Source organism: Ranitomeya imitator, chromosome 3 (genome assembly GCF_032444005.1).
Source record: "Ranitomeya imitator isolate aRanImi1 chromosome 3, aRanImi1.pri, whole genome shotgun sequence".
NCBI classification, from domain to species: Eukaryota; Metazoa; Chordata; class Amphibia; order Anura; family Dendrobatidae; genus Ranitomeya; species Ranitomeya imitator.
The window spans coordinates 496443568-496468303 of NC_091284.1; the positions used below are offsets into that span (position 1 = coordinate 496443568).

The 24736-nt window shown below is 44.4% G+C and overlaps 1 protein-coding gene across 2 annotated transcripts in view; it reads right to left on the reverse strand.

Annotated features, from left to right (window-relative positions):
• Positions 1-24736, reverse strand: part of TGFBRAP1 (transforming growth factor beta receptor associated protein 1) — a 91631-nt gene that overhangs the window by 64317 nt on the left and 2578 nt on the right. Inside the window, exons 1-4 of one of the 2 annotated variants that reach the window (XM_069757640.1) lie at positions 21084-21106; positions 18398-19132; positions 12599-12793; positions 7235-7389 (exon numbers count right to left, since the gene is read on the reverse strand). In XM_069757640.1, the coding sequence (XP_069613741.1) occupies positions 7235-7389; positions 12599-12793; positions 18398-19100 (1053 nt within the window). In that variant the 5' untranslated portion in view covers positions 19101-19132; positions 21084-21106. Of the gene's footprint in view, positions 1-7234; positions 7390-12598; positions 12794-18397; positions 19133-21083; positions 21107-24736 lie in introns of those variants that run through there. The other variant, XM_069757639.1, reaches the window with a different exon arrangement.

Sequence of the window (24736 nt, forward strand, 5' to 3'; positions counted from 1 at the left end):
TAACACCACTAAATGGTGGCCCGATTCTAACGCATCGGGTATTCTAGAATATGTACCCGATGTCTGCCTTTGTACAAATCCCTAGTTAGACCGCACATGGAGTACTGTGTCCAGTTTTGGGCACCGGTGCTCAGGAAGGATATAATGGAACTAGAGCGAGTACAAAGGAGGGCAACAAAATTCATAAAGGGGATGGGAGAACTACAATACCCAGATAGATTAGCGAAATTAGGATTATTTAGTCTAGAAAAAAGACGACTGAGGGGCGATCTAATACCATGTATAAGTATATAAGGGGACAATACAAATATCTGATGGGCACAAGGGGGCATTCTTTGCGTCTGGAGGAGAGAAGGTTTTTCCACCAACATAGAAGAGGATTCTTTACTGTTAGGGCGGTGAGAATCTGGAATTGCTTGCCTGAGGAGGTGGTGATGGCGAACTCAGTCGAGGGGTTCAAGAGAGGCCTGGATGTCTTCCTGGAGCAGAACAATATTGTAACATACAATTATTAGGTTCTGTAGAAGGACGTAGATCTGGGGATTTATTATGATGAAATATAGGCTGAACTGGATGGACAAATGTCTTTTTTCGGCCTTACTATGTTAATATGTATGTATGTATGTATGTATGCATATAGCAGCCACATAGTATATATCACAGGCCACGTAGTATATAGGAACCATGTAGTATATAGCAGACAAATACTACGTGGCCTGTGGTATATACTATGTGGCTGCTATATACATACATACATACATATTGTAGAATACCCGATGCGTTAATACAGGCCACGCAGTATATAACAGCCCAAATAGTATATAACAGCCCCCGCAGTATATAGCAGCCACGCAGTATGTAACACAGGCGACGTAGTATATAACACAGGCCATGCAGTATATAACAGTGGCCACGTAATATATAGCACAGGCTACGCAGTACATAACACAGCCCACATAGTATCCAACACTGGCCACGTAGTATATAGCAGCCACGCGGTATATAACACTGCCCACGTAGTATATAGCAGTGTGGGCACATATACGTGTTAAAAAAAGATAATTAAAATAAAAAATAGTTATATACTCACCCGCTGGGATCCAGCGAAGCTGTCCCTATGCGCGTGGCTGCCGCCATCTTCCGTTCCCAGGATGCATTGCGAAATTACCCAGATGACTTAGCGGTCTTGCGAGACCGCTAAATCTTCAGGGTAATTTCGCAAAGCATCTCTGGGAACGGAAGATGGCGGCAGCCGCGAGCGCATCGTCGGACTACGGAAAGTGAGCATAGCAGGTTTTGTTTGTTTTTTATGATTTTTAACATTAGATCTTGGTCACACAGGGTTAATAGCAGCGGTTACGGAGTGCGGTACCCGCGGCCCGTTACCGCTGGCATTAACCCTGTGTGAGTGGAGGGGAGTATGCGGGCGCCGGGCACTCACTGCAGGGGAGTAGGGAGGGACTAATCGGACTGTGCCTGTCGCTGATTGGTCGCGGCAGCCATGACAGGCAGCTGGTGAGACCAATCAGCGACGCAGGATTTCCGTGACGAAGTTGCCGACAGACAGAAAGACAGACAGACGGAAGTACTCCTTAGACAATTATATATATAGATGAATGGAAAGAAGAGCAAATCAATAAATTTTGGAAAAAAAAAAATCAAGCCAGACATGTCACTTGAACCAAGGATCACCAAGCTACAACTCAACTATTTAGGACACACCATATGAAGAGAGCAATCACTGGAGAAGGACCATCATGGTCAGAAGAATAGAAGAAACAAGGCAAAGAGGAAAACCAGCAACCCGATGGATTGATACTATCAAGATAACAGTGGAGAAAACCCTGGTGGACCTATCTAGGCTAGCAAAAGATCGATCTTCCTGCAAAGCCTTCATCAACCAGTCCCCAAGGCTCGAGATTAAGCTGAAGGACGTTAAAATAAAAATAAAAAATAAACATAATGCAGTTTGTTCACCACAGGGCTGGACAGTGGTACAATAATGAGTGTCTGCAGGCAACAGTGAAGCATGGTGGAGGATCCTTGCAATATCATCAGGGATTAGCATAAATTGATACATTTGAAGCCACTTTGAAGGTAAAACGCAATCACAGCAAATACTGATTTGATTTATATTTTTGTTTATTCACTTTGCATTTTCAGAATTGATATAAATAAACTATTCGGGTATGTTCACACTATGCGATTTTACGCTGCAGGTCCGCAGCCGTTTTCCATGCAGGGTACAGTACAATGTTACCCTATGGAAAACAAAAACCGCTGTGCCCACATTGCGGAAAATCCCGAAAAAAACCGCACTGAATTGCTGCGGAAAAAAAAGAAGGACCATGTCACTTCTTTGTGCAGAATCGCAGCGATTCTGCACCCATAGAAATGCATTGATCCGCTTACTTCCCGCATGGGGCTGTGCACACCATGCGGGAAGTAAGCGGATAATGTGCGGGTTATACCTGGGGTGGAGGAGAGGAGACTCTCCTCCAGGCCCCGGGAACCATATTTGTATTAAAAAAAAAGAATTAAAATAAAAAAAATCATAATATACTCACCTCTGAAGTCTCAGCGCTGCATGGGGCCCTCCGGTCTCAGGTTTGCTATGCGACCAGGACCTGCGGTGACGTCGCGGTCACATGACCGTGACATCACGAAGGTCCTGGTCGCACAGCATCTTTGGAACCGGACGGCCGCCTGCAGCGCCGAGGAGATCGGGACGTCAGAGGGTGAGTATATAATTATTTTATTATTTTTAACATTACTATTGATGCTGCATATTGCTGCATATGCAGCATCAATAGTAGGGGTAAAATCCCGCAGCGGAACCCGCAGGACAAACCGCGATAAATCTGCAGGGATAACCGCAGCGGGTTTGCCCTGCAGATTTATCAAATCCGCTGCAGGAGAACCCGCAGGACCGGACGCAACGTGTGAATGTGGCCTTAACAGTTTTTTTTTGTTTGTTTGTTTTTTACTTCCACACCTGCCTAAAACTATTGCACAGAACTGGTTATAGATAAATATTTACTAATACTAGAGACAAAAAACCTGAAGGCACTACTAATGGTTAATATATGGGATCGCCAACCACACGCTAAAAAATATATGTGAGACCAAAGAGAAGAAAGTAGCGTGTAAAGGTAAGGATCACCACAAACAATATTACAAATAACAATATTAATTTTATTAAGACAATTAAAGTTAGACAATCTACAAAAAAAATTAAAAACAATTTACAAAAAACCCACAAGGTTAACAAATGAACAACAGTGTGGAGGGCCTTGTAAGCGCCCCACACACAGACCTTCCTCCACTATGTGCACCGGGAGTGTGTTATGATAAAACACACTAAGCTACTCAGGATGGTAACCAGAGCTAAACAGCCTCACCAGGATAAATCCTGCAAATTAACAGATAGCAGCAAATGTGATGACAAAATCCAATTGTGATACCAAAGACAAAAATGACAACAGGATAAGGCCTGCAGACTCACAAAATATAGTAAAATAATAAGAATGATGATTAAGTAAATAAGGCTTATAACCCCCCAAGAGCAGTTCAGTAATCCTGAGAGATGGTCAAAAAAGATAAATGACCCTCTGGAAAATAAACAGAGGGTTAAAGGAGGGGAAAAAAAAAAAGAGTAAGGCTGCATAAGACCTGTTGGATCCTGGAGAAAGAAACTAACCCGGTCACATCATACAGGAGGGGGAGAAACCCCACGCGTATCGCCACACAGCGTGGCTTCCTCAGGGGAAAGTTCATTTCATTAACACACTCCCAGTGCGCATAGTGGAGGAAGGTCTCTGTGTGTGTGTGGGGCACTTACAAGGCCCTCCACACTGTCGTTCATTTCTTAACCTTGTGGGTTTTTTTTATTGTTTTTAACTTGTTTGTGGCTTGTCTAATTTTAATTGTCTTAATACAATTAATATTGTTACTTGTTATATTGTTTGTGGTGATCCTTACCTTTACACGCTACTTTCTTCTCACACATTTACGAATACTAGGCGCTCTTCAAGTTGTCAGGTGATGATAAATCGTGCTATTATCAAGTGCTGCCTGGTCTGGAAATGGGATTTTCAGCTTCCAAAATCCTTAGAAAAGAAACCTCGTTTTTTCCTTCGTCTTCGTTACAATATGGGTTATAGTGTTGCATCGCATACAGACATACAGGTGCTTCTCACAAAATTAGAATATCATCAAAAATGTAATTTATTTCAGTTCTTCAATACAGAAATGGCTATCCCAGTTGCTTGTGCACCTTTTTTCTACCACACTTTTTCCTTCCATTCAACTATCCATTAATATGCTTGGAAACAGCACTCTGTGGACAGCCAGCTTCCTTAGCAATGACCTTTTGTGGCTTACCCTCCTTGTGGAGTGTGTCAATGACTGCCTTCTGGACATCTGTCAAGTCAGCAGTCTTCCCCATGATTGTGGAGCCTACTGAAACAGACTAAGGGGGACCTTTTTAAACGATTAGGAAGCCTTTGCAGGTGTTTTTTTTTTGCTAATTACCATATATACTTATGTATAAGCCGAGATTTTCAGCACTTTTTTTTGTGCTGAAAACGCCACCCCCCCCCCCCCCCCAGCTTATACACGAGTCATGGTCCAGAAAGGCGGTGGGGAAGGGGGAGCGGGGAGTCGGCAGCTGTAGCAGTGACAGTTGCAGCTGCCGTCTTCCACAAGACATCAATACTCCCCTCCGTCGCTGTATCTCCGTTCCTGCATCTCCGTTCCTGCATCTCTTTCCTGTTCCTGTGCTCAGCGATCAGGTGGTACCGCCCATTAAGGTAATGAATATGCAGGCGACTCCACTCCCATAGGCGTGGAGCACATATTCATGACCTTAATGAGCGGTACCACCTGACGGCTCAGCACAGGAAGAAGCTGCCATGCTGGGACAATGGAGATGCAGGGACATTCAGCGACGGCGCGAGGAGGGCGAGTATGACGCGGGAGGACGCCGAGCCATGCATACAAGGGGGAGGACGGGGGAGCCCAGCCATGCACACAAGATGGGACGGGGGGGAGCCATGCATACAAGGATGGGACGATGGAGAACCGAGCCATACATACAAGATGGGACGTGGGGGGGGGGGGGGGGGGGAGAAAGCCGGAGCCATGCATACAACAGGGGGAGCCACACAGAGCAGGACGGGACGGAGGGAGGACCACGCATACTGGGATAGGAATGAGGGGACAATGCATACCCGACTTATACTCGAGTCAATAAACTTACACAGTTTTCCGTGGCAAAATTAGGTGCCTTGGCTAATACTCGGGTCGGTTTATACTCGAGTATATATGGTATTCTAATTTACTGAGATAATGACTTTTGGGTTTTCATTGGCTGTAAGCCATACTCATCAACTTTAACAAACACACACTTGAAATAGAGCACTCTGTTTGTGATGACTCTATATAATATATGAGTTTCACTTTTCATATCGAAGAACTGAAATAAATTAACTTTTTGATGATATTCTAATTTTGTGAGAAGCACTTGTACATATAAGGACACATATTCCTACATACTGTTACCTCTAAATTTGGATAAACAAAGAAGCCAATTGTGGCTCTCACTTCTGAAAGACATCTAACATCCATTGTAATGAGCAGAACACGTATAAAGCTTTATTCTACCTGTGGTTTAGATGTAGTGAACAAAAAAAAAAAGAAAAAAAAGCAGATCTGAAGATTCTCCAGACAAAACTACTTTATTATAGAGCCACTGCTCCCATTACCAACCTGCATATTGATCTATTCTTTGTGCATTTAGCACTCATGCTGAAGCTAATCATCCCATCACTGCAGTCTATATACATTGCTTTCCTGTATTGTATACTCACTTCCCTGAATTCTACCTTCTGACCGCTGCTCAAACATTATTTGGATTTTTCCATTTCACTTTGCTTTCTCTTCGCTTAAACAATAATGTCATCTATTCCATGATGACATAGCATCACATGGGCAGCTATAAAGGCTCTCGTTTTCGATTTAAATGGTAACAGGAGCTGTCCAATAAACATCAGTAATAGTGATATGAGTTTGGGTCTACCTTCCCCCATTGGGAGCCTTTGTGAAACAGTTTTGGTTTCCAAGGCTTCAGTGGCGCAGTGTCACTGAAGCCTACTTTCCAATTTTGCTATGCAATATGCCCAGTGTAGTGGTCCTTATTTGTGACAGGAACAATAATAAAAGAACAAGTGTGAGATTGAAATATGGAATTCAATGAGCTGAGGAGTTTCCGTTTCCAACAGCTGGTTAATGTGGCTTACCCACAGGAAGCATGATTAAAACCACACAACAAAATTTGGGTTTGGATCTCAGACCAGTCCTTTACACTGTTTCTTATGACTGGGAATTTAATTTTCACACGACTTTCTCCAAATAAAAATGAAAATCTGAATTTATAAGAAGCAGAAGTAATTTACAATTAGTTTATTGAGTAGATTTCGCCACAGAGAATTCAGCAACATATGAATGTGAACCTTTACGTTTGTAAAAGGGAGTCTGTCACCAGGTTTTGCTATCCCATCGGACAACAGTATGTGGAAAGGACAGAGACCTTGATTCCAGTGCAGGTCGTTGCAGCTTTGGTAAAATTCCTGATTTATTTGCTGCAGATCTACCAATTCTCTGTAAACCACCTATTGGCAGCTTTCTGTGTACAATGTGCATTGGCAAAAAGCTGTGGTGGGGTGTGGTGGAGCACCTGAAAATGGAAGACTACATGGAAGCCAGTTTCCTAGTCCTCTAGTGATAAAATTGCAGATTTATCAACAGGACATTTTCAAATCTACAGCAAACAGCCTGGGAAGCGACTCACAGCTGGAATCAAGGTCCCTGTCTGCACATTAGGTGGAAATAACAGATTCCCTTTAAACCAGCTTAATTCATAAAGCCATTGCAGCCATCCATAAGGGTATTTGGGCAATCACGGATACATTATTATTGCACAGTACATAGCTCTGGACGGTGCACTTCTCTAAAACCGGCTGACCAAACAGGAAATGCACTGCTATTTGCATTGAATTACGCAAAACACAAGTAATATACAAGGACTGGACTGCAGATATTCTTTAATAGAGAAATACCCAGTGTGTATATAAACTCCCAGGCCTCTGGTGGAGAGCCCAAGAATGAGGAAGGACATAGAGAAAGTAAACATATATACTTTGCAATGAATCCATTACAATTACATTTTGCGCACCTGAAATTTCTCCTTTGGAATATTGTGCCGGGCACCCTTGGCAAGCACCAAGGCTTCTTCTACTCTCTGGTTTGATAAAAGGTCCTGTATCTGCTTTTCCAAAGGTAAGGGGATTAATATATACACCCCATTACTGGTTGCTACTATTACCCTTCCTGTAAAACAGAGGAAATAAAAGATAGAATTAGTCATTATTATTATATTACATATCATGCATGGCTTTGCTCCTGAAGAGGATCTGTCAGCAGATCGAAAGTGACCAATGTTTTTTATTATATTCCCACTGCTCCCTTTCTCGTCTGATTTGCTTTTTGCTGCTTTTTTTTGTTGTTGTTTTTTTGTTTGTTTTTTTTTTTTTTAATACGCCATACGATTCCTGGAGTATGAGCCTTTTTATTTTGTGCAAATTGTTAAAGGGAACCTGTCACCAGGTTTGTCCGATACAAGATACGGCCACAGCCTTTCAGAACCTATCTACAGTATTCTATAATGCTGTAGATAAGCCCCCGATCCGACCTGCAAGATAAGAAAAAGAAGTTTTATTACACTCACCCAGGGGGTCCGGTGCGGTGCGGTCCGGTCCGATGGGTGTCGCAGGTCCGGTGCTTCCCATCTTCTTGCAGTGCCGCCCTCCTGTTGCTTCATGGCTCCCCGACATCACGCTCATGAGCAGGCATACTTATATGCCATGTTGAGGGCAGAGTAAAGTACTGCAGTACGTAGGCACCGGGAAAGGTCAGAGAGGCCCAGCACCCCCGGGTGAGTACAATAAAACTTATTTTCCTTATCTTTCAGGTCGGGTTGGGGGCTTATCTACAGCATTATAGAATGCTGTGTATAAGCCCTGAAAGACAGTGGCTGCATCTTATATCGGCCAAAACGGCTGACAGGTTCCCTTAAAAGCGTTTTCCAAGGGGGTGTGGCTTACAGGATTCTCCAAATACGTGTCTTTAGGCTGCTCTACATAATTATCCTATGAACTTCTGGAACTGTATGGTGGATTAGAACTTGAATACTCGGGAGCAGTAGGAATACAATAACAGCTGAAAAGATAGACTAACAGCTACTTCATGCGATGGGCGGCATGAATCAGAGTCCAGCTGCATTACTCCACACTAGTGATGAGTGAATGTGCTGGGATAAGGTGTTATCTGAGCATGCTCGGGTGCTAACGGAGTGTCTTCAGCGTGCTGGAAACATATGTTCTAATCCCCATAGCTATTAGACTGCCACAACACATGAAGGGATTGCTTAACACACAGGCAATCCCTGCATGCGTTGTGACTAACAGCCACAAGACATGCAGCCGTGGGGACTCATACTTTTCAAGCACACAGAAGACACACACGATCATGCTCGGATACCACCTTACCCAAGCATGTTCAATCACTGCTGCACACATGTACAGTGGGGAAACTAAGTATTTGATACACTGACACTGACGATTTTGCAAGTTTTCACACCTACAAAGAATGGAGAGGTCTGCAATTTTTAGGATAAATTCACACTAAGGGGTTTTTCAGCATTTTTTATGCTGCAAAACTTGATCTCTTGGCAGAAAAGAGGCTGCAGAAAAAAATGCACGTTTTTAGCTGCGGATTTGACATGCAAGATTTGTTTCTTGTGCATGCTGATTGTGCAAAAACCATGCAAAGCACAAAATGCTGATAAAAAAAAACCTGAGCTGGGTGAATGAGATTTCTGGAATCTGGAAGGCTTTGTTGGTACGGTAAAACGCAGCTGAAAATTTGCATTAAAGAAACGCTGCAAAAAACGCCTAGTGTGAATTTAGCCTTATCATAGGTACACCAACTGTGAGAGCCAGAATCTTAAAATCACATTGTATGACTTTTACATAATTAATTTGCATTTTATTGCATGAAATAAGTATTTGATAGATATAGAAATAGAAAAACAGAACTTAATATTTGGTACAGAAACTTATGTCAGAATCATTCTTACCCCACGAGGCGAGATCTTGCATGGAGCCCCAGACCAAGGAAGATGGACAGTTATCTTGTGTTTCTTACATCTACTATATAATTGTCTAAGGGTCACTTCCGTCTTTGTCTGTCGCAGATATTCATTGGTCGTGGTCAGCCAGTGGGCGGAGACAAAAGGGCAGGGGAGGCCAGGAAGTATGCAGAGCGAGTCCTCGCCCAGTCCGTACAGGCCTGGCCAGAAGCGCTGCAAAGGGGGCGGAGTCGCCGTGAGGAAGGCGGAGCCGGCCGGGACCATGGGCACTGTTGGGCCTACCGCGGCCAAAAGCCGGGGACTAAATTAGCGGCCGCAGTCAGTGATGACGGCCGCGACAGCAAGAAACAGCGCAGCACATGCGGTGGTGACAGCTGCGGATGGAAGGTGAGTATATACTATGTGGCTGTGCAATATACTCCATGGCCTGTACTATATACTACGTGGGCTGTGCAATATACTCCGTGGCCTGTGCTATATACTATGTGGGCTGTGCAATATACTCCGTGGCCTGTGCTATATACTACGTGGGCTGGGCAATATACTATGTCGCTGGGCAAATACTACATGGCTGTGCAATATACTACGTGGACATGCATATTCTAGAATACCCGATGCGTTAGAATCGGGCCGCCATCTAGTTTTCTAATAATTGTGCCAGCAGTGGTTGCCTTCTCACCAAGCTGCTTGCATATTGTCCTGTAGCCCATCCCAGCCTTGTGCAGGTCTACAATTCTGTTACTGTTGTCATTAGACAGCTCTTTAGTCTTGGCCATGGTGGAGAGATTGGAGTGTGATTGATTGAGTGTGTGGACAGGTGTCTTTTATACAGGTAATGAGTTCAGACAGGTGCAATTAATACAGGTAAGTGCAGAGTAGGAGAACTTCTTAAAGAAAAACCAACAAGCCTGTGTCAGAATTCTTGCTGGTTGGTAGGTGATCAAATACTTATTTATGCTAAGCAAAAATGCAATTTCATTATGTAAAAACAATGTGATTTTCTGTTTTTTATTTTTAGATTCTTTCTCTCACAGGTGAAGTGCACCTATGATAACAATTACAGACCTCTCCATTCTTTGTAGGTGGGAGAACTTGCAAAATCGGCAGTGTATCAAATACTTATTTTCTCCACTGTATGTTTAAGTGTTTAAGGCTATGTGCACACGTAGGTTCAGGTCCCTGCGGGTTCTCCCGCAGCGGATTTGATAAATCTGCAGGGCAAAACCGCTGCGGTTATCCCTGCAGATTTATCACATTTTTTTCTTGCGGTTTCCGCTGTGGGTTTTACTCCTGCACTGGTTTACTATTGATGCTGCATATGCAGCATCAATAGTAATGTTAAAAATAATTTAAAAAAATGGTTATACTCACCCTCTGACGTCCCGATCTCCTCGGCGCTGCACGCGGCGGTCCGGTTCCAAAGATGCTATGCGAGCAGGACCTTCGTGACATGTGACCGCGACGTCACCGCAGGTCCTGCTCGCATAGCAAACCTGAGACCGGATGGCCGCGTGCATCGCTGAGAGGTGAGTATATCATTATTTTTTATTTTAATTCTTTTTTTTTTTTACCACAAATATGGTTCCCAGGGCCTGGAGGAGAGTCTCCTCTCCTCCACCCCGGATAGCAACCGCACATTATCCGCTTACTTCCCGCAAGGTGGGCACAGCCCCATGCGGGAAGTAAGCGGATCAATGCATTCCTATGGGTGCAGAATCGCTGCGATTCTGCAAAAAGAAGTGACATGCCGCGGGTTGTAAACCGCTGCGTTTCTGCGCGGTTTTTCCCGCAGCATGTGCACAGCGGTTTGCGGTTTCCCATTGGTTTACATGTTTACTGTAAACGCAATGGAAACTGCTGCGGACCCGCTGCATCAAAATTGCTGCGCTTCCGCGGTAAAAAGCGCAACGTGTGCACATAGCCTTAAAGTCAGAGAGGACGATGTAATTCAGATGACTTCCAAAGGGCAGGTCCTCAGTGGCTTCTTGTCAGTGTGAAAGGCTACACAACGAAGAGATGGAAGAAAAGTGAAGTAGAGTAAAAAATATGAAGAGAGGAGGATAAGGGCAACATGAAGGAGATTTATTAATGCTGGCACACTGTGAAATCTGTAGGCCAGTATATCACACCTACATCCGTATACACATGCACACCCTCTTGGTGAATCTGATGAAGGCTAAAGCAATGCAGAGTCAGAGTGAGCAACTCTTAAATGCTTTTCGTTTTTTCCAACTCATGCACGTGGTGCAGGGGCTTCAATGTGTAAGAAGAACTCGCCATTGAAGAACGCCTTATTCTAGCTATCAAAAATAGGTTGAAGTGATGTTTCGGTCAGACTGTTCTTTGTCGGAGCGCAGAGTTGTTCTTCGCATCATGTTCTAAGGAGTGGAATCCGACTCAGGCTCCCTTATCACATGCAGGGAAGTTTATCTACTACCCGATACACGTCTATGTATTTACCTAATAAAGAGTGCTGTAATCAGATGGACAATTCTTTGGGCTACAGATTTTTCAAGGATATTCTCTTGTATAGTACTGCCAATCTGACATTTTTGTGGCCCTTCTGCCATTGTCCAAAACACACACATCTGTTATACAAGAGGAAGCAAGCAAGAACATACAGTATAGTCCTGAGAGTGAAACAAGTGAAAATGAAGGAAGACGACTCTTCCTTTTTCAGCAAGGGAAATATCAAAAGCACAAGTAAAAAATGTGATAATGCAGAAAACGGTGTGGCTCCCACCACTTTTATAGGTAGATTATTACAGCGCAGTAACATGAATCGGACACATGAATTTTCTTGCAAGCTACCCTGAATGTTGCACTTGTGTGGACACAGTCTCAAGATCAAACTACTTTAATCAGAGCAGAGAGGTGTCAGAATAGAAAAGGCAGACGACAGAAGAGATTATTTTCAGTCCTTCCAGAAGGATCAAACGGGTGATATAGAATAATTGTCCATTGACTCCATTTTTGCAGAAACAGTAGCATGCAAATCAATCTTCTTACTTCAGAGGCCTAAAGGTTGAGGGACCATCTCCTCAAAGGGGAGTTTCAGGTGAGTGGCCACATCTGGCTCCCAGCCACTGTACTACAAGGCCATCTGAAAGGCAGGAATTCTTCCTACTGTCACCATATGGGAATTGTCACAAAGGGAAGCTTATCCAAGCACAGGAAGTGTTGGCATAGTGAACAAAGCTACCCAAGTGTCAGATCTTCCCAAGTACAGTATCTTTACCAAGCCATGCACTTTACTGTGATCTTTAGGAGTCACCTATGAAGGGGCACAAAAGACTTGCTAAGGTATAATGCATCGTTACCAGGAATGGAAAATATGATCATATAGAATATTGCAATATTATGTAAAACACACCTAATCATGACCGTTACCTTCAAAATCCTGCAGAATGATACCTTCCTTGAACGGCAGACTTTGCTTCTGCTGCTGATCCAGCATGCTGTGCACCGTGATAAACTCTTCATCTAAGGCCAGCACGTAGGGAAAAGAAACTGCCGCCCCAATAACATTGTCTGACCAATGAACGGGTGCACGCTGAGAGATTCCAGCTACCGTGGCAAACATCCCTAAAAAGGCAGAGACAAATCTGTCAGGTTACATACAGTAAGAATTGTCCAGAGTGGCAAAACAAAAAAGGATCTAAAGTACTTGAACTGCAAGAAACGTATGCCAGATAATTGGGCGAAACTGGGCCAGAACTCTGATACATTCAGCTTAGTAAATTCTTCCCGAAACATTTAAAAGAGAATTTATTTTCATGAAATGTTCTTGCACCTTATAAATTGCATCTCAAAATCCAACTGTCAGCAGAAAAAAAAATCCATTCCTTAAAGGGAATCTGATGGCAGCATGCAGTAGGGGCAAAGACCCCAATTCCAGCGATGTACCACTGGGCTGCTTGTAGTTTTGAATCCCTGTTTTATCTGCTGTAAATATACCCGTATCTGAATGCTGATCCCTGTATAACTCCGTCCACACCCTCGATCGTCAGCTTCCTATGTACACTGCATTGTTATAAAGCTGTCAATCCGTGGGGGAGACGGGGTTACAAAGATCAGCTGGGCTGGCTTCCAAGTAAGACCTAGTCCTCTAGTGATAATCACTGATTAAAAAATTGTATTAAAACTACAACACACAGCCTAATAACTGATACATCCCTGGAATCAGTCTCTCTCACCCTATATTATGCGGTTTGCAGATTAAATAGCAAAAATCTACTGACAGATTCCCTTTAAAACAAATTAAGTCAACCCTTGCACATTACAGTATAAGCACAGGACAATAAACTTCAGGGATATCAATCTGTCCAGTTAGGAAACATAAGGGAGTGTCAACTGCAAGTGTTGTTAGTGTCCCTGTCACTACCAGTAGCATGAGGCAGCACGTGACGCCCATACAGGTTGCTCGGGTAGTTCCAGGATGGCACATCCATACGTGTTGTCACACAAGTATAGAGCAGTTACCAAGGCACAATCCGCTCCATGAAGAGAGATAAAAAGGGCATCAACTCAGCAAAAGGACTGGTATTTGCAGGAACAGGAGAACTGTCAGAGCCCTACAAAATAATCTCCAGTGGTGGCTAATGGTGTGCATGTATCTGACCAAATTGGGGGAGGGGGTAGCATGAGGGCAAGATGTCCTATAGGGGGATCTAAAGGGGCTGGCTAAGTCTACATTCACACTAGCGTTATGCTAGTGTGCGTCGGGTTAGCGTCGGGCGACGCAGCGGCGACGCACGCGTCATGCGCCCCTATATTTTACATGGGGGACGCATGCGTTTTTGTTTGTTGCGTTGTGCGACGCATGCGTCTTTTTTGCCGCAAGCGTTGGACCAAGAAAACGCAACAAGTTGCATTTTTCTTGCGTCCGATTTTCGGCAAAAAACGACGCATGCGTCGCAAAACGCAGCGTTTTTGCGTGCGTTATGCTGTGTTTTTGCGTGCGTTGCCGACGCAGCGGCGCACAACGCTAGTGTGAACGTAGCCTAAAGTATTCATCCCCTTGGCATTTTTCAGGTTTTGCTACCTCACAACCCGGAATTTCATTTTTGTTTGAGGGTCTGCATCAGCTCATGTAAAAAAAAACATGCCTACTACAACTGTGAACATTTGGTTTACTTTTTATTGTGAAGCAATTAACAAATAGGACAAAATAACTGAAAACTTCAGTGTACATAACTATTCACCCAAAGTCAGTACTTTGCAGAGCCTCCTTTTGTTGCAATTGCAGCTGAAAGTCACTTTGGAGAAGTCTCTTTCCACGTCCATGAAGCTTCCCACTGGATTTTTTGTCCATTCCTCAGGACAACACTGCCTCAACTCCTTCAAGTTAGATGGCTTCCTCTGGTGAACAGCAATCTTCAATTCTGACCACAGATTCTCAACTGGATTAAAGTCTGGGCTTTGACTAATCCACTCCAAAACATTTACACGTTTTGTCCTTCACTTGTTTGGAGATCTCCTTGGTCTCTGTGACAACACAGTGTCAAACTGGTCACTGGTGCAGGGGTGAATTATTTTTAATTATGCCAGACATGTTGTTCCTTTGTTCAGTAGGTCAAGGGACATAAGACATTGTTTCATGGGGCAGCACGGTGGCTCAGAGCACTGCAGCCTTGTAGCGCTGGAGTCCTTGGTTCTAATCACACCAAGGAGACATCTGCAAGGAGTTTGTATGTTCTCTCCGTGTTTGCGTGGGTTTCCTCCGGGTACTCCAGTTTCCTCCCACATTCCAAAGACATACTGATAGGGAATTTAGATTGTGAGCCCCATTGGGTCTGTCGACTCTTGTATGTTAATTTGTGGAATATGTATTGCATCAGCCCCCTGTGGTGCACCAGTCTGCACAACTTGGATGATAAATACGCCGGCTAATTGAACAATACAATGAGGGATTACCTCACTCGCCTTCCTCCAATCCTGTGGGAGAATGCCATGAATGAGACCTGTGGAATATAAAAATGGGCCTGCCTCTATCTGCAGAGAGACTCTACGGGACCTCAGCCCAAGGAACCACAGCTTCAGATGGTAGATGCTGCCATCTACCAGGATGATGAAGATGAAACGAGGGTGGACATTTCAGCACGACAATGATCCCAAAACACAGCCAGGGAAACTTTCAATTGGTCTCATAGAAAGAAAATAAAGGTGCTAGAAACAGGAGGCATCTTGAAACGGTCATCACTAACAAACGCTTTTGTACGAATTACTAAAGCGAACCTGTCACCAGCAAAATGCTCTTAACCTGCAGATCTGAGCTTAGTCTGAAGGTTAATAGTGTTACTAACTGCACGGTGTCTGCATGTAGCTGAATGCTGCAGGGAGAAAATTAACTTATTCTTCCCGGCAGCATTCGGTTTGGATCATGAGGGCGGCGCCGGTGCTGGTTCAGTGATCAGTCTGAGAATAGAAAGCGGTGGCTGTAACTACACCCCTGGCCCTGACTGACAGCCGGCCCCAATTTAGAGCCAGTGTCAGCTAGGACCAGGGGAAGCGGTTACAGTCGCCGCTTTTGTATTCTCAGAGCAGTTACTGAAACAGCACGGGTTCCGCCTCTGTGACTAAATGGGAATGCTGCTGGGGAGAGTACAGGTAATTTTCTCCCTGCAGCATTTGGCTACATGCAGGCGCCAGGCAAGTTATTGACACTATTAACCTGCAGCCCATATTAATATACAGCCCATATCTGCAGGTTAACAGCTTAATAACGTTTTTGCTGCTGACAGGTGCCCTTTAAATAAATGTCAGTAAGCGTGTTCAATACTATTTCCCTGCATCATTTCTCATTATTGCACATAACTTATGGAAATCTATGGTTTGATTGCCTGTGTGGATTGGATGGGTTGTTACCGACATCTGGTAAGAATTTCATGTTAATAGCACCTTTAGAAATATATTTAGAAAACTGGTGACGTGTTCAATACTTACTCACTCGCTGCAAATATCTGAATCAGCGTCACCCCAATCAAAGACTAAATTTCTCTCAATTCCAAACCAGGTGTAACATTCACAAAGATGTAAGACAATGGATATTTCAGGCACTTAAAGCTCATACCTATTCCTCTTTAACAGATCAAAGACGAAATAATACTGAATTATTAAAAGATATTTCAGAAACTGAATGAAAAGTATTGTAACACTGGAATTACATAGCGCAACCTGTGACAATGGCAGCTATAATGCAGAAACAGAGACATCCTGCTGAAGAAGTCTCAGTACTGCCCAGGCAAATTAGAACTTTTCCTATGAGGCCCTATAATTTCTAAGTATGCCACTGGGGGGAGAGCAGGGTTATACCGAGCTCATGAATATAGAGGACTACCTGGCAGTAGATTTACTAGTCCTCTAGTGATAATTTCCTGCTGATAAAAGAGTGCTTGTATCAAAATTAGAGCAAGCTGCCTAGAAAGTGATACATCGCTGTAATCAGGGTCTCTGTCTCTACATTATGCTGCTCTCAGATTAAGTGGCAAAAAACTGGCGACAGATTCCTTTTAAAATCATTTTAATTATATCACATGTTATTTAAATGTATTTAAATCACATGTTTAGCGTTTTATACAAATGCACATATTCTGTGTAAAATCAAATTATGCACAGTCGCCCGCTATCTGCAAAAAAACAAAACTACTCTACCGAGGCATTCACCCACCGAAGCTAGTCCAGACTGATTAGCTGCAGTCTCTCCCTCTGTGGCTGTGATTGACATTGCCCGCACTGCCTGGGTCTTCGCAGCCCACCTCTGACCCTCACTAATGCCCATGCACTTCATATTTCTTTGTCACAGCTCTGCCAAAGCATCTGCAAGGCAGGAGCTATGTGCGAGAGTTATGTGCAGAGCAGGGAAGCAGATGCCAGGAGGAGAGCACACTGCCTGGCAATAATGAGGACCGGAGGTGGGTTGTTAAGATGTGGGCAGCGTAACGGCTGTCAATAACACTCACAAGGGCATGACTGCAGCTACTGAGCTTGGCTCGGTGAGTAAACACCTCCTTGTACTAGTCTGGCGTTTATTTGCAGACAACGAGTGACTCTAGATAACTTGATCTTGTATATATCATTACACATACGATTTTAATGACAGAATAAAGGTGTCACTTGTAATGGGACCACTAAAAATATATTGAGGGATTGTACAGGCTCCCTTTAATAAAAATATGTTAGATTTAACTTGTTAGCTACTGGTACTTAAACGGTAACTACATTTTCACAGCATTTTTTACCCATCTCTGACAGGCACTTTGCATGCAGATTGGTGGAGGTCCAGGTCCTTTGTAGGCTATGCTTTCTATTGAATCCATATGCTCAGACAGCTGTGCGCTCCTGTCTCTTGAGGTATGCACGGTTAGTCCGGAGTCACACTACCGTACAACACAGCCGAGTGCTATGCAATAAATCATCGCTTAGCACTCAGCACAGTGTTAGGCTGGATTCACACTAGCGTTTGTGAACGCAGCATAGGGCTGAGTACTTCTTACCTTCAGATCCGCATCCGTCCTGCGTACCTATCTTTAACATTGTGTACGCAGGGGCATGCGTGGTCTGCATTGTATGCGGATGCGTCCCCGTGCGGTGTCTTGACGTGCCCACCGAACACAACTGCGTACACAAACGCAAGTGTGACCCAAGCCTTATGCCACTAAAGCAGATGCCAGCAAAACAGCACTGGAGCACTAAGGACAATGCTTGTCTGCAGCGGTCACATGCTGGCATCTTGTAAACAGACTGTCCGGGGCTAACAAACTGTCAGACCAGAAAAAAAAAAACATTTACCCCATCAAGGATTGTATTATTATCCACTGAATTAAAGTTACCGTAATACAAAGGCTGAATATTCATAAGTGTTATCCGATAGTGCATTATATGAAATACATACAAAATTAAGGGATTGTGCAGTCAAAATGCGCTCTAGATCACAGCGTGATGCAGGTGAATTGAGTTAAATTGCAACTTGCAAAGTACAGCGACCGTGACAAGCAAAAAGGCCAACTCAGATTTTTTTTTTAACTTGCTTGTCACGGTCGCGGTGCCTTGTGGGGCACAAAGCGACACCATTCACCTGCATTAAGCTGCAATATAGCAGCAGCCGTAAGACCTGTTCCCCTCCCCAAATCACCAGGTAATCCCAGCATTATAAAAATGTCAGAAGGAAACATTGCGTTTTTTTTTTACCTAATCCTCCAGGTCCAGCCAGAAGAAACTCCTCTCTGCTGATCCTCTTTATGATCGGCCTCTTCTGCTCACTGGGAAAGGGGAAAAGATCCTGGCAGTGTCCAGTACCATAGTTCAGGGTAACATAGCGGCTGCTGAGAGCCAGGCACAGAAAATGCCCGTCTGCTGCTAGGGCACAAGGCTGCTCTGGTGTGGAGACCTCCCGTACTAGATGTACCCGCTCCTGAGTCACACTGAAGATTTGCACAGTACGTCTCTTAGAGGAGATCACACAGACCTCCACGCTGAAGGGATCCCCACTCACCGGATTCTCATTGAGGGTGAAGCTGAGCACCCCTCGAATCTTCGTTCCTGCAACTGGTTCAAGAGAGTCGCTGCACAGCAAAGATATGGTATTGTCACACAGCACCAGGAGTCGCCCCAGGGCGGACGCTGCTCTCAGTTCACATATTGGCTTCTTTAATCCCAACTGTCTCTGCCGCTGTCGGGTGGTGGTGAAGCTAGTGTTAAGGTGGTCGGATGGCGGACTAAGGGCAGTCACTGCAGTGTTGTTCTCTTCTACTAGCAGAAGATGGTGAATGCAGCCATCATTAGTGCCAATGTACAGGTCATGCCCACAGCACTCCAAGCATTCAATCTGTATCCCTGGGGGAAGATGTTCCTTGTCGGAAGCGCACACCAGTCTAAACGCCTGCACACTCATGGCAAAATGGAGAGACAGAGCCCCAGGGCGTCCTGGAAAGGTAAAGACGGAAATAATGAGCAAAGCACTGCAAACACAAACACTTCAGCACTATGTTACCCAGCATCCCATAATGTCAGCAAAGTCTAGAAAATCTTAACCCAAAAAGCATTATCTTATACACCTAGTAAAAAAAAAAAAATAATCAATGTCCTTTATAACCGGACTTTCACCACCCTGACAGACTTATACAGTTGTGGCCAAAAGTATTGACACCCCTGCAATTCTGTCAGATAATACTCAGTTTCTTCCGGAAAATGATTGCAAACACAAATTCTTTGGTAATATTATCTTCATTTAATTTGTCTTAAATGAAAAAACACAAAAAGAATTGTCCTAAAGCCAAATTGGATATAATTCCACACCAAACATAAAAAGGAGGGTGGACAAAAGTATTGGCACTGTTCGATCACGTGATGCTTCTCTAATTTGTGTAATTAACAGCACCTGTAACTTACCTGTGGCACCTAACAGGTGTTGGCAATAACTAAATCACACTTGCAGCCAGTTGACATGGATTAAAGTTGACTCAACCTCTGTCCTGTGTCCTTGTGTGTACCACATTGAGCATGGAGAAAAGAAAGAAGACCAAAGAACTGTCTGAGGACTTGAGAAACCAAATTGTGAGGAAGTATGAGCAATCTCAAGGCTACAAGTCCATCTCCACAGACCTGAATGTTCCTGTGTCTACCGTGCGCAGTGTCATCAAGAAGTTTAAAGCCCATGGCACTGTGGCTAACCTCCCTAGATGTGGACGGAAAAGAAAAATTGACAAGAGATTTCAACGCAAGATTGTGCGGATGTTGGATAAAGAACCTCGACTAACATCCAAACAAGTTCAAGCTGCCCTGCAGTCCGAGGGTACAACAGTGTAAACCTGTACTATCCGTCGGAGTCTGAATGAAAAGGGACTGTATGGTAGGAGACCCAGGAAGACCCCACTTCTTACCCTGAGACATAAAAAAGCCAGGCTGGAGTTTGCCAAAACTTACCTGAAAAAGCCCAAAACGTTTTGGAAGAATGTTCTCTGGTCAGATGACACAAAAGTAGAGCTTTTTAGGCAAAGGCAACAACATGGAGTTTACAGGAGAAAAAAAAAAAGAGGCATTCAAAGAAAAGAACACGGTCCCTACAGTCAAACATGGCGGAGGTTCCCTGATGTTTTGGGGTTGCTTTGCTGCCTCTGGCACTGGACTGCTTGACCATGTGCATGGCATTATGAAGTCTGAAGACTACCAACACATTTTGCAGCATAATATAGGGCCCAGTGTGAGAAAGCTGGGTCTCCCTCAGAGGTCATGGGTCTTCCAGCAGGACATTGACCCAAAACACACTTCAAAAAGCACTAGAAAATGGTTTGAGAGAAAGCACTGGAGACTTCTAAGGTGGCCAGCAATGAGCTCAGACCTGAATCCCATAGAACACCTGTGGAGAGATCTAAAAATGGCAGTTTGGAGAGGGCACCCTTCAAATATCAGGGACCTGGAGCAGTTTGCCAAAGAAGAATGGTCTAAAATTCCAGCAGAGCATTGTAAGAAACTCATTGATGGTTACCGGAAGCGGTTGGTCGCAGTTATTTTGGCTAAAGGTTGTGCAACCAAGTATTAGGCTGAGGGTGCCAATACTTTTGTCTGGCCCATTTTGGGAGTTTTGTATGAAATGATCAATTTTTTGCTTCATTCTCTTTTGTGTTTTTTCATTTAAGACAAATTAAATGAAGATAATAATACCAAAGAATGTGTTTGCAATCATTTTCCGGAAGAAACTGAATATTATCTGACAGAATTGCAGGGGTGTCAATACTTTTGGCCAAAACTGTAGGTACTTTGTCTATAAATAGCCACAATCCATTGCTGTAGTGGATCGGTTTCACTGGGATGAGGCCGTGCAATATCCTCGGAATATGAGAAGGGAAATGTAGGAAGCTGTCTCACGCCGCATTACCTCTATTCTTCCAGGGTTATGCAGTTCCAATCTGAGTCACCAGTAACAGGAAGGACCCCCAGCAAGATCCCCTACACACATTCTAGCTGTTGAAGTGAACATGAAGCGTTACATGGCAGCCATGTTAATTAACAATTTAAACTAATGCAGGCAATGTTATAGAGCAGAGGACCCTGTACTGCTAAATGTTTTCCTAGCAGTTAACTTTTGGCTAATATGCTACAGATTTTCCACACAGATTGTGGGTGAAAAACCTGCGGCCTATTAAGACATGTTCACACTCCAAAATCCTCCTCAAAAGTCGCTTCAGAAAGGCACCGTAAGACTATGTGCACACTGTGACCCAGATTCTTCAAGATGTTTACGCCACAAAACTGTCATTTTCACGTCACTGTTTTCCAGCTCAGCCAAACTGTGGAGAAGATGGGTCCTGGCTACAAAACACCTGTCTTAATGGATAGGGGCCCGAGTCATTTCACTGAGATTTTGGAGCAGACATGAGGCCATGCTCACACGAGTATTTGGAGAGTATTTTACCTCAGTATTTGTAAGCCAAAACCAGGAGTGGGTATACAGAAGTGACAACATGTTTCTATTATACTTTCCCTCTGTTTGTTCCCCTCCTGGTTTTGGCTTACAAATACTGAAATAAAAAACTCACAAAATACTGACCATGTGAATATAGCCTCAAGCAGAAATTCCACGTTTTTGAGAAGGATTTTAAGAGTTTCTGCTCAGTTTCAACAGTAAAAACTGAAAAACTCTCAGACTGCACGTACCCCAACATTAATACAATGTAAGAGAAAAATATCCTTCTGAAAAAAAAAAAAAAAAAAAAAAGGTTTTGGTACGTGCACACGATACAGAGTTGCTGCGGGTTGGACGCTGCGTAGTTATGCAGCGTCAAACCTGCAGCGTCCAGATGTTTCAGCATGGTGGATGGACCTTCAAGAAATCCCATGTCCACTAAGCGTCCACAGACGCCCGTGGATCGCCAGTGGAGATGGACATGCGGTGCGTCTCTCCAGACCGCAGCATGTCTATTTCTCTTGCGGAGATGCTAGAATGTATTGGGCATACAGTAAATCTGCACGATTCAGTGAACATACAGATTCACTTGCGTTGAATTGATGGCAGCGCTTTGGATGCAGCAGACATCCGCTGCATCAAAACCGCTGCTAGTTCCAGATCGTGTGCACATGGCCTTACAAAACTCTTCAAAGATGTTTCAGAGAACACTTCAGGAAAAGAAAAACTCTTCCAAAAACTCTGCCCCCCCCCCCCACTCACACACACACGAAAAAAATACAATGCAAGCAGAAGAGTGCTTTTTGAAGCAGTTTTTTGCCAAAATCATCCAGATAATGCAGAAAAAAATCCACACAGAAATTAAAGGGATTGTTTCCTTTCAGATACAAACAAATTCTATGCTCACCCTCACCTGGTCCACCAGAAAGTTTCTCTGTGTCTGGCAACGGCTTTGGCTCGGACGTCATGTCAAACGCAAGGCAGCCAGCGAGCTCAGCTGCTCTGCCAGTATATAGAGAATGCCTCCCTCACAGTCGTTGAGCTCAATTATTGGCTATGACAGCGTCGACGTGACATGAGCGCCACAGCCAATGTCAATCACAGGGAGCCGTGGCAGAGACCCACTGGTGGACAAGGGGGAGGGGAGTACAGTGCGGTTTGTTGGAAAATTCCTTCCTAGTTCCTCCTGTGGCAAACAGGCTAGTTCCCTGGATCAACATCCCAGCACAGAATCTAGTATCCAAAACCTATAATAGATTTTTCAAGAGAAGAATGGAGGCCCTCCTTGTAGTTTTCTAGTGACTCAACCATTACAACTTCACTTCTATTGACATCTATTAAAAGCTGGACAAAGGCTGGCACAAGGAGTAAAGGAAGAGGAGGAACGTGGCTGTGTGCAGGTACATGGTCCCCCCTTACAACAGCATCACCCCAGCTGAGTATATATCCCCATTATCGCTAAGGGGAATTATGGAAACCACTAAGTAAGGCTCCTGTCACACAGCGTTTTTGCACACGTTTATTGGTCACGTTGGGGCTTATCTAAGGACCCCAGCAAAACAGGTTTGGGTGTATGCGCCGACAGGGCCATAGAGTATAATGGTGCTGATAGAGTCAATGTGTGCTCTGACATGCATCATTTTCGGGTGTGTTCGACTACTGAAGGTGGACACCCAGACGCAAGTGTCTAGCAGGGTTCCGGTTTACTCATCTTGTGTGGTTCTGAAGTTAGAAATATGTATGGTCAGAATATCACTCAGAGAAGTGGGTAAGGTTTAGTGGCTGCTGCTAATCGTCAGCAATGAGACATTGATGGTACAGTCTAAGGAAACTTATCTCCGACAACTCATGACACGGGGAAGGAGGCTTTCCTGCTCAGTGCAGTCTTCCTGTTTAGCAATCTTCCACTGAAGAACTCTGCGGTCAGCACCATTCCAGCAACAGAGAGCGCCGACAACTTGGGACAGAAGCCAAGAACTGAAATGTTGGATCACTGGTAGTGAAGGAACAAAGACAGACAGGATTTGGTGAGAGGAGCCATTTAGCTTTTAAACCAAAATACAATGAGGGATGAAGCCATCGCAGTGACACCGATGTGCCAGAGATTCAACACTTGTGCAGAAGTGGAGCAGATGCCCATAGCAAGCATTGACCCTCAGCTGTCACCCTTCAGGGCTCTAATGCACAACTGCTACCTTCTTCCTCACATCATTTCGGTAAATGTTACCCACATATTCTATACAATGAACGAATTCCAGGCTGGAAAGATCAGCAGAGATTTCTCATTAATCAGCATGCAGCAGTGAGGCCGGGCATGTCTACATGGCCCAGTCTATAGGTGTCAATGCACAAACGAGACCTGTATCATCTCCGCGCCTCAGCATACCGGTTTTTCTATCTGCTGCCAATCCAGCAGACTCAGCACTGAGGAGCCAATACAGCCAAAGGGACATGCTGAAATCCAGGAGGGTCCTGGGAAGTAATGCCGTAATTTAGGAAGGTCCTGGGGAGTAATGCTGTAATCTAGGAGGGTCCTGGGGAGTAATGCTAAAATCCAGGAGGGTCCTGGGCAGTAATGCTAAAATCCAGGAGGGTCCTGGGGAGTAATGCCGTGATCTAGGAGGGTCCTGGGGAGTAATGCTGTAATCTAGGAGGGTCCTGGGGAGTAATGCTGTAATCTAGGAGGGTCCTGGGGAGTAATGTCATAATCTAGGAGGGTCCTGGGGAGTAATGCTGTAATCTAGGAGGGTCCTGGGGAGTAATGCCGTGATCTAGGAGGGTCCTGGGGAGTAATGCTGTAATCTAGGAGGGTCCTGGGGAGTAATGCTGTAATCTAGGAGGGTCCTGGGGAGTAATGCCGTAATCTAGGAGGGTCCTGGGGAATAATGCTATAATCTTGGATGGTCCTGGGGAGTAATGCCGTGATCTAGGAGGGTCCTGGGGAGTAATGCCAAAATCCAGGAGGGTCCTGGGAAGTAACGCTGAAATCCAGGAGGGTCCTGGGAAGTAACGCTGAAATCCAGGAGGGTCTTGGGGAGTAACGCTGAAATCCAGGAGGGTCCTGTGGAGTAATACTGAAATCAAGGAGGGTCCTGGGGAGTAATGCTGAAATCCAGGAGGGTCCT